This window comes from Chaetodon trifascialis, chromosome 3 (genome assembly GCF_039877785.1).
Source record: "Chaetodon trifascialis isolate fChaTrf1 chromosome 3, fChaTrf1.hap1, whole genome shotgun sequence".
NCBI lineage: Eukaryota > Metazoa > Chordata > Actinopteri > Chaetodontiformes > Chaetodontidae > Chaetodon > Chaetodon trifascialis.
The window spans coordinates 949,731-960,415 of NC_092058.1; the positions used below are offsets into that span (position 1 = coordinate 949,731).

The 10,685-nt window shown below is 45.5% G+C and overlaps 2 protein-coding genes across 2 annotated transcripts; both read left to right on the plus strand.

Annotated features, from left to right (window-relative positions):
• Positions 1-299: 299 nt before the first annotated feature.
• LOC139328966 (E3 ubiquitin-protein ligase TRIM39-like) lies at positions 300-1,676 on the plus strand. The gene has a single exon (XM_070959055.1). The coding sequence runs from the start codon at positions 300-302 to the stop codon at positions 1,674-1,676; it is 1,377 nt and encodes a 458-aa protein (XP_070815156.1).
• Positions 1,677-6,906: 5,230 nt separating this feature from the next.
• On the plus strand, positions 6,907-8,519 carry LOC139328935 (E3 ubiquitin-protein ligase TRIM39-like). The gene is made up of 2 exons (XM_070959019.1): positions 6,907-7,018; positions 7,126-8,519. Exon 2 carries the CDS (start codon positions 7,143-7,145, stop codon positions 8,517-8,519), a length of 1,377 nt encoding a protein of 458 aa, XP_070815120.1. The 5' UTR covers positions 6,907-7,018; positions 7,126-7,142.
• The last annotated feature ends 2,166 nt before the right edge of the window (positions 8,520-10,685 follow it).

Sequence of the window (10,685 nt, forward strand, 5' to 3'; positions counted from 1 at the left end):
AACCAGGAAGTTTGTTCTTCTTCCTCTCTAACGGAGACACAGAGACTGAAAAGAAGACGATCAGATTCACCTTCACACCAAAAAAGCTCCTCTGAGTGACTTCAGCTACAGGACAGAAAACTACAACACAACTACAGCCTGCAGCTTCAGCCTGCTGACAGTCCTCACACTGAAGGTGAGTTTGACTAAAAGCACAACTCAAAGTGAAAGTAAATTTCAGTGAAGTTCGCAGAGGAGGGAGAGGAGCCATGACTGACTGTACTGTCTGTCTGCTGTTTTCAGCTTCACTCTGAGACAACATGGCTTCCAGATCAGAGGACGATCTCACCTGTTCTGTCTGTCACGACGTCTTCAGAGATCCTGTTGTTCTGTCATGCAGCCACAGCTTCTGTAAAGTCTGTCTGAAGAGCTGGTGGAGACAGAAGGAAACACGTGAGTGTCCAGTTTGTAAGAGAAGATCTTCAAAGTCAGAACCACCTTCAAACCTGGCATTAAGGAACCTGTGTGAGGCCTTCTTACAGCAGAGAGATCAGAGAGCTTCAGAGGCTCTCTGCAGTCTGCACTCTGAGAAACTCAAACTCTTCTGTCTGGACCATCAGCAGCCAGTTTGTCTCGTCTGCAGAGATTCAGAAAAACACAGCGACCACAGATTCAGACCCATCGATGAAGCTGCACGACAACACAAGAAGATGCTTCAGGAAACTCTGGAGCCCTTAAAGGAGAAGTTAAAGGTTTATGAACAAGTTAAAGTGAAGTTTGATCAAACAGCAGAACACGTGAAGGTCCAGGCAGAACACACAGAGACGCAGATTAAGCAGCAGTTTAAGAAGCTTCACCAGTTTCTACAAGAGGAAGAGGAGGCCAGAGTGGCTGCACTGAGGGAGGAAGAGCAGCAGAAGAGTCAGATGATGAAGCAGAAGATGGAGGATGTGAGCAGAGAGATAGCAGCTCTTTCAGACACAGTCAGAGCCACAGAGGAGGAGCTGAGAGCTGAAGACGTCTCATTCCTGCAGAGCTACAAGGCTGCAGTGGAAAGAGTCCAGCAGCGCCCCCTGCTGGATGATCCACAGCTGCCCTCAGGAGCTCTGATTGACGAGGCCAAACACCTGGGCAACCTGACCTTCAACATCTGGAACAAGATGAAGGTGATGGTCTCATACAGTCCTGTGATTCTGGACCCAAACACTGTTTGTCCAGGACTCATCCTGTCTGAAGATCTGACCAGTGTGAGAGACGGAGAAGGACAGAGACAGCAGCTTCCTGAGAATCCAGAGAGGTTTGATGAAGACTGTTGTGTCCTGGGCTCTGAGGGCTTTAACTCAGGGACTCACAGCTGGGATGTGGAGGTTAGAGACAGTGCAGCGTGGGCTCTGGGTGTGTTAGCAGAGTCTGTCCAGAGGAAGGGAGTCATACAGTCTGGATTCTGGATGATAGGGTTATATGAAAGTCAGTACTTTGCATGTTCACGATCAGGTTCATTCACTGCTCTCCAGTTGCAGAAGAAGCCTCAGAGGATCAGAGTGAATCTGGACTGGGACAGAGGACAGCTGTCCTTCTCTGATCCTGACACTAACACACACATACACACCTTCACACACACTTTCACTGAGAGGATGTTTCCAGGTATTAACATTTGGGATAAATTCCCATTGAAGATATTACCAGTGAAGGTCTGACATGAAGACCAGCAACAACTTTGTGGAAGCTGATGGATCCAAATAAAGAAAACAGAATCAATCTATCAATAACTGAGTGTTTGAGCAGCCAATCATTGTTCATTTTAAACTCCTGTCCAGACCATAACGTTTGAATAAAATCAAACTTAAGGTGGACAGCTCATGTTTAAGGTGGATGTGTCAGTGTGGGTTCAGGCTTCATGTGATGTTGGTGAGTTCAGAACATGAATTAACATTAACACTGAATGTAGATTCATTCCTGTCGTTCATCAGCATAAATTATCTTTTCTTGGTTTTCAGATTTTGTCTCGATGCTTAAACGCCTTCTGCTTCTGTCAAAGTTACAGCTGTGACGACATACAATGAAAGATACGATAAACGTTTCATGAATAAATGTTTAAAGTGCTAACAGCCTGTTTGGCCTCCTGCTATCGTGTTATTGATCCTCCTTATTTGTGGTGTGCTGACATCTGCTGAACTGGACCAGTGGAGCTGGAAATTGTTCATATTAGACTGAATGTAGTCCTTTATTTCTTGAAAGAGTGGAATAGAGTGGCTCAAAGTCTGGTGAGGTGTAGGAATTAGAGACTTATTAATCCTGGGAATCAGTCTATGAATTGTAAAACTCTTTATGGCCCTTTATCACTGAGGGGAGAAAGAGGATCAAAGGACATTCAATGAGGGACACAGGACAGAGGGGGAAGGTTAAGGTACAACTCACTGTACCTGAGGAGTTTATGGTAGAGTATGAACCCTTAGAAACAGGATGAGTGAACTCCCCTAAATGGTCTTTGTTTTTGAAGGAAAGATTTCTGATTACCAGGTGTGTGTGTGTGTGTGTGTGTGTGTGTGTGTGTGTGTGTGTGTGTGTGTGTGTGTGTGTGTGTGATATCCATTTGTCCTTATTTGTTGCTAAACAGTATAAAAGCCAAGACACTGTGATCTGCAGAGAGCACTCTGCGTGAGTCTTCCCTCCATGCTGCATGTGTTAAAGAGACCTGGTTCATCACACGAGTCTGTAATTCTTCAGAGAATTAACAACTCTCAACAAGCAACACGGAGAATTTCCCTCACATGAGGCACGCTCTGATTGTTCACAACCTGCAGTGTCATTCTTTGCACCAGATGATGTTATCTGCTAGTGTAAAAGCAGAAAACACACGTCGTGTCTGTCTGTTTGTTTGTTTGTTTGTTTGTTTGTTTGTTTGCTGTGAGCTGGGCTGGCAGGTTCAGTTCTCATCGTTCTGTTCTTATATTTTAACATCTGATAATATATTTGTTGGAACATTTGAAGTACACTTAAAGGTGTATTTTAAGTACAAAAATAATATGTAGATAATAACCTGACAGTGTATTTTAAAATATGACGTTAAGATCACTTAAAGTGTACTTTAAGTGTATAAAAATAGCAGTTTATTGAGAGTGTACTTAAAAGTATATTTACATTACCTAAAAAGTATTTAACTAGTATACTACCAATATACCTGTAAGGTCCACTGGAGCAAAGTGGCAGTAAAACAAAGTCGAAATGTAAACTGATTGTGTACTTTTACAGCTAAAGAACACTTCAGGTACACGTTCAGAAACTTCAAAATCAAACAGAATATGGATATGAAAGTTGACTTGTGGTACACTTCAAAGTACTTCATAAACTAAGTTCACTGTAGTTCACAGTATAAATATGTTTGATGTAAACTAGTTGTGTACTCAAAGTGTACTACTCACACACTTGAAGTATACTTTGAAGTATATTTTAGAAACTAAAATTAGGCCAATGTACTTCCAAGAAGTATTTGTTACGATCCCGGCTTCCTGTCTCTCCCTGTGTGTCTCCTCTCCCTTTTCCCTGTGTGTGTGTGTCTGTCTGTCTACCCCTGGATCCACGGCTGGGCAGCCCCTCACCTGCTGCCAGCTCCTCCCACTGCTACTCACCTGCAGTCACTCTCCCTGATCAGGGAGAGTATTTAAGGCATGGACCTGCTCCTCTCCTTTGCCGGATTATTCCTCATTCCCATGTCGAGTTCTGGTTGTTTGGTCCGTAAGTACGAGTCTTTTTGTCTTCTTCTCTAGTTATCAAAAGTCATTATTTTGTCCTTCGTTTTTTCCAGCCACTTACGTGCTGTGTTTTTCTTTTCAGTGCCTGTCTGCCGCTTCCACGCGTGCCTCGTGCCATACCCGCTTCGTCGGTGCTCCCTCAGTTCATCCACTCCGTTTGAATGCGCCTTTTGTTTGTTTATCATTCCGCTCGTTCAGCGTGTTTTCTGTTCCTCGTTTCGTTAATAAAGTTGTTACTTGGGTTTACACAATCCCTGCCTCTGGTTCTGCATCTCTGGGTCCTAATACTCGGCGGCTGTATAGCCCTAACAGTATTAAAGCAGTATGCTTACAAGTATACTACTAGTACTCCATAAAGTGTACTACCTGAGCTGTACTTGAAAAAATGAACTTTAAGTGTGTTTGTTTTTATTTATTTGTTTGTTTATTTCTGTATTTTGACCCCTTTCTGCCACTGTTTGAAGTCTTATCTTATCTTATCTTATCTTATCTTATCTTATCTTTTCTGTGTCCGTGGGGAAACTCGGAGGCTCTCTCGTTCCTGTATGGGTCCTGCTCTGTTCTGTGTCTTTGGTCTTGTGTCTTTGCGGGGGGGTCGTGAGCTGAAGCGTCGTTGGGGGCATTAGCTCCTGTCCGTCTCTGTCCTCGGTGCTGATGAAACCTCCAGCTGAGACACTCCTGTCCCGTCCCGTCCCGTCTCTTTATGAGTTACCGTCGGCATCACGAGGAATCTGATTTCTGATTATGAGATTTAATCTCAATCTGAGCGTCAAGTGTGTTTAAAGAATCGTTGGATGAAATATATCATCAGATTTACGAGGCGAAGAAAAAAAAACTTCGTCTTTGCGGGACTTTGTGGACAAATCACGCGAGAGTGATCAGATCAGCTGATCAACCAATCAGAAGGTTAATGAGCTTTTTTCATCTTTTCACAGCGGAGAAAATTTAAAAATAAATAAGATCAGAGGAAAAACATTGAAGACGATGACGTCATGCATGCTGTCGGTCCCGTCCAATGGCGTGGCTGCACACACGCGGATGGAACATCAAAGGCATTTAGATTTAAAGCCTTCCAGCTTCTTTCAGCACCGACTTCACTTTGAGCTTCTGATCAGAAACATTCAGACACCCATTAACTGTTGTTTTGAGCAGAGACTCAAGAGACATCCAGACAAGAGACACCCAGACTTAAGAGCAAAAGACGCTGATATGGTGATCTTAACTGCAGGTCTAGTTGTGGTTCCTTGGATCATCAGGACTGTTGGTCACCTCCTCGAATCTGGTCTGGGGCTTAATGGTCCCAGTTCACCCCCAGCAGAACCTGTGGTCCATGAACCACCTCCAGAAGCACCACCAGCAGCCCAGACAGACCTGAAGAAGAGGAGCTTCACCTGTCTCAGGCTGCACAGACATTCAGTTGGACTGGACTGTCTGAGGACTGACACTCAGCAACAGGAGCAGGAGGAGGAGGAGGAGAAGGAGGAGCAGAAGGAGGAGGAGGAGGAGGAGGAGAAGGAGGAGCAGAAGGAGGAGGAGGAGAAGGAGGAGCAGAAGGAGGAGGAGGAGCAGAAGGAGGAGGAGGAGAAGGAGGAGAAGGAGGAGAAGGAGGAGAAGGAGGACAGCGCCTCCGCTGGCTTTGGCTCTGTGATTCTCAGGAGTCACTGTGGAAGCGAGAGGCTTTGTCTTCCCTCTCTGTCGTTCTCCATGTTTCTATGTCCAAATCTTGATATGTCCCACCCTGTGAATGAGACAGCCAGGGACAATATGGAACCAGTCGTCCCGGAGAGACCAAAGCCTGCTGGCAGCTGGTCAGAAGGGATCACAGCAGTTTCTTCCACAGTTCAAGAAAGAGCGGCAGCCGTTTGCTCTGCGGCCAAAGCTGGACTTGTGAGACTTGTCAGAGGAACAGGCTCAGTGTGTCTCTGCGTGGCTCAAGGGATCCTTTTTACTCTTTTCAGGACGATCATACCAAGATGTACACCTTGTTTTTCCAGGATCGAAGAAGCCGTTTTCTCCTGGGCAGAAATACGGCTGTTTATTCAGTCAGGGGACCCAAAGCTGGACGTTCTTCCAGGACCAGACAGAAAACTGCTGCTGACTTTACCGACAGCAGAGACGAGACTGATGCTGCACTTTTCACAGATAGATGAGACGTTCATCCTGAAGTTCCCAAGACCAGAACAGCACCTGTGTTTGACATTTTCAGGAGCGAGACAGTCGCTGGTGTTGTCTTTTCCTCAGTCCAGAATGGAAATCGAGTTGTCTTTTAGGGAAGGGCCAAAAGACTTTGCGATGCTGCTTGCAGAATCACGCATTACGTTGGCGGCGACTTTTATTTGTCCTGACGACAAACTGGTGGAAAGCTTTTTCACGAGCGCAGTCACGATTCAAAGTTTTGTTGGCTCTGTCATTGCTCGAGCTGCTGCAAGAATGACTTCTGTGTGGTCCTAAAATAACCCCAGCAAGAAGAGCAGAGGAGCAGGCTGGAGCTTTGCTTTAGTGGATCTTTGCAGAGGTTTCCTCCGTCCTCCCTCAGGTCCACGTGGGTTTCCTCCAGACGCTCCGTTTCTTCCCACACACTGAATCAGGCCACGAGACAAATAATAGAATATGAGACAATATGAACAAAATGGGCGGCACGGTGCGCAAGCAGGTAGTGCGTGTGCCTCACAGCAAGAGGGTCGCCGGTTCGATTCCCGGGTCGGGCCTTTCTGTGTGAAGTTTGCATGTTCTTCCCGTGCATGCGTGGGTTCTCTCCGGGCGCTCCGGCTTCCTCCCACAGACCAAAAACATGCTCGTTAGGTTGATTGATGACTATAAATTGCCCCTAGGTGTGAGTGTGAGTGTGAATGGTTGTTTGTCTTGTGTGTTGCCCTGCGATCGACTGGCGACCGGTTCAGGGTGTACCCCGCCTCTCGCCCGTTGAAGCTGGGATAGGCTCCAGCCCCCCCGCAACCCCGAAAGGGACAGGCGGTATAGAAAATGGATGGATGGATGGATGGATAAAATGAAAAGTAACTGAAGATTTATGTTTGCGTCACATAAAAATGTGACGCAACAGCGTTTAGCAGAAGTGTGACAAAGCTCCACCCCTCACCAGACTCACCTGTGATAAACCAGGAAGTTTGTTCTTCTTCCTCACTAACGGAGACACAGAGACTGAAAAGAAGACGATCAGATTCACCTTCAGACCAAAAAACCTCTGAGTGACTTCAGCTACAGGACAGAAAACTACAACACAACTACAGCCCTGCAGCTTCAGCCTGCTGACAGTCCTCACACTGAAGGTGAGTTTGACTAAAAGCACAACTCAAAGTGAAAGTAAATTTCAGTGAAGTTCGCAGAGGAGGGAGAGGAGCCATGACTGACTGTACTGTCTGTCTGCTGTTTTCAGCTTCACTCTGAGACAACATGGCTTCCAGATCAGAGGACGATCTCACCTGTTCTGTCTGTCACGACGTCTTCAGAGATCCTGTTGTTCTGTCATGTAGCCACAGCTTCTGTAAAGTCTGTCTGAAGAGCTGGTGGAGACAGAAGGAAACACGTGAGTGTCCAGTTTGTAAGAGAAGATCTTCAAAGTCAGAACCACCTTCAAACCTGGCATTAAGGAACCTGTGTGAGACCTTCTTACAGCAGAGAGATCAGAGAGCTTCAGAGGCTCTCTGCAGTCTGCACTCTGAGAAACTCAAACTCTTCTGTCTGGACCATCAGCAGCCAGTTTGTCTCGTCTGCAGAGATTCAGAAAAACACAGCGACCACAGATTCAGACCCATCGATGAAGCTGCACGACAACCCAAGAAGATGCTTCAGGAAACTCTGGAGCCCTTAAAGGAGAAGTTAAAGTTTTATGAACAAGTTAAAGTGAAGTTTGATCAAACAGCAGAACACGTGAAGGTCCAGGCAGAACACACAGAGACGCAGATTAAGCAGCAGTTTAAGAAGCTTCACCAGTTTCTACAAGAGGAAGAGGAGGCCAGAGTGGCTGCACTGAGGGAGGAAGAGCAGCAGAAGAGTCAGATGATGAAGCAGAAGATGGAGGATGTGAGCAGAGAGATAGCAGCTCTTTCAGACACAGTCAGAGCCACAGAGGAGGAGCTGAGAGCTGAAGACGTCTCATTCCTGCAGAGCTACAAGGCTGCAGTGGAAAGAGTCCAGCAGCGCCTCCTGCTGGATGATCCACAGCTGCCCTCAGGAGCTCTGATTGACGTGGCCAAACACCTGGGCAACCTGACCTTCAACATCTGGAACAAGATGAAGGAGATGGTCTCATACAGTCCTGTGATTCTGGACCCAAACACTGCTCATCCAGGACTGATCCTGTCTGAAGATCTGACCAGTGTGAGAGACGGAGAAGGACAGAGACAGCAGCTTCCTGAGAATCCAGAGAGGTTTGATGAAGACTGTTGTGTCCTGGGCTCTGAGGGCTTTAACTCAGGGACTCACAGCTGGGATGTGGAGGTTGGAGACAGTGCAGCGTGGGCTCTGGGTGTGTTAGCAGAGTCTGTCCAGAGGAAGGGAGTCATACCGTCTGGATTCTGGATGATAGGGTTATATGAAAGTCAGTACTTTGCATGTTCACGATCAGGTTCATTCACTGCTCTCCAGGTGAAGAAGAAGCCTCAGAGGATCAGAGTGAATCTGCACTGGGACAGAGGACAGCTGTCCTTCTCTGATCCTGACACTAACACACACTTACACACCTTCACACACACTTTCACTGAGAGGATGTTTCCAGGTATTAACATTTGGGATAAATTCCCATTGAAGATATTACCAGTGAAGGTCTGACATGAAGACCAGCAACAACTTTGTGGAAGTTGATGGATCCAAATAAAGAAAACAGAATCAATCTATCAATAACTGAGTGTTTGAGCAGCCAATCATTGTTCATTTTAAACTCCTGTCCAGACCATAAAGTTTGACTAAAATCTGTTTCACATTTGATATTTTTATGTTTTGTATTTTCCTAAATATATGAACAATTGTCTGTTTGATGTGATGAAGCTGAGCTGATTCTGTCTGTCAAAGTGTTTTCATTCAGTTTCCATCAGTTGAATTCTGCTGGTCGTCATTTCATCACAGGACACGTTCTATTAAAGGTGGACAGCTCATGTTTAAGGTGGATGTGTCAGTGTGGGTTCAGGCTTCATGTGCTGTTGGTGAGTTCAGAACATGAATTAACATTAACACTGAATGTCGATTCATTCCTGTCGTTCATCAGCATAAATGATCTTTTCTTGGTTTTCAGATTTTGTCTCGATGCTTAAACGCCTTCTGCTTCTGTCAAAGTTACAGCTGTGACGACATCCAATGAAAGATACGATAAACGTTTCATGAATAAATGTTTAAAGTGCTAACAGCCTGTTTGGCCTCCTGCTATCGTGTTATTGATCCTCCTTATTTGTGGTGTGCTGACATCTGCTGAACTGGACCAGTGGAGCTGGAAATTGTTCATATTAGACTGAATGTAGTCCTTTATTTCTTGAAAGAGTGGAATAGAGTGGCTAAAACTCTGGCGAGGCACGATCTGATTCTTCATAATTTAATAATAAGAAAACCAGATGGTGGAGTTTTATAACAGCTAGCGTTAGCTTTGAGGGCAGCTCGCCACTGTACACAGTTAAGCTAGTTAAAACAGATAAAAGGGGACAAATTTCTGCCAAAAATGAACTCAAATGCGATGGTCAGTGTTAGAAACTGTTCCATTTTGTTATACTTGATAGAAATACACCAACCAACACATTTCATCCACCTCCTGCTCCACCCTCGTGCCTCTCAGACAAGCCTGGGCAAACCAATAACATAAAAATAACAAAAATACAAAACTCTAGCATATTTAGATAAAAATACAAAATCTTGTGTTTTAAATGTGTTCATTGAGCAGAAGCACTGCCCGTCCCTGATTACAGGTCTGTCTGAACTGCACAGGACATTTTCTAAGTACTCTGGAACATTGTTCCTTCCATTGTTCACCTTTTCCATGATATTCATGGTAACCGCTCCAGTGTTTCCCTTTCCTGCCATATCCCAGGTTCCCCTTCACTGCTTTATTCCACAGTACTTCTACACACATTCAGCAGCTCCCCTCGTGGTAAATACACCCCTCTGCAGCTGTTAGGATTAGCTTTTGTCTTCTCCCAGTGTTTCTCTTTTCCCTGGTGGTATTTGTCTGTTTGTCTGTCCTCCTGTCTGTCTCAGACTGGGCGGGTCTTCCTCCTGCACTGCTGGCCCCGCCTCATTACCTGCACAGCTGAGGTGTGTTAGAGCTGAGTGCTGGCAGTACTTAGGAGAGGCTTTCTGGACATGTGGCTGCCAGTTCATCCTGATCTCTACCGTGTGATCCTCCTCCCCCTCGTGAGAGTAATCGACTAAGAAACCCTTTGAAAACCCTACAATTAAATTTGTCCCAGAGTTTCCAGCAGATTATTTTGCTGTACTTTTGGACTTTAAGCTTCTGTTTGCTCTTTGTTTCAGTGTCTTCAGCCCCGCTCAGCCTTCCTCTCAGTTTTGAGTGCGCTTTTGGTTTCTTCCCTCGTGTTAATAAATTGATTTTTGTTTTTGGTGTTGTCCTGGTATTGCTCTGCTCATTTGAGTCCTGAAACTAAATTTATTTAAAGCTAAATCTTAACAGCAGCAATATCACATCACCCCTTCCCTCAATGCTCCATGGCCCCCCATTCCCAGATCAGTCCTGGGAGTCTGCTCAGTCATGTTGTAACTCCACCACATTCAAACTATGTCCATAAACAGAGCTGAGGCAGAAGCCTGTTGCACACTGTCAGCCTGCAGATGTTGTGTAACAGTAAGAGAGGAGGCTCCAGCTCTCGCGCTCACTCGTCTGTATTGATGAGGAAGCAGAGCGCGATCAGTGCTGTCAACTGCTCAGTAAGGAAAGTCGCTACTGGCTGTTCTAAAACTCGGTAAATGACGTCATAATTTGCATAATTTGCGATG

What these genes read in the sequence shown, in the direction of transcription:
- LOC139328966 (XM_070959055.1), top strand. Translation starts at nt 300, where the DNA reads ATGGCTTCCAGATCAGAGGACGATCTCACCTGTTCTGTCTGTCACGAC.
- LOC139328935 (XM_070959019.1), top strand. Translation starts at nt 7,143, where the DNA reads ATGGCTTCCAGATCAGAGGACGATCTCACCTGTTCTGTCTGTCACGAC.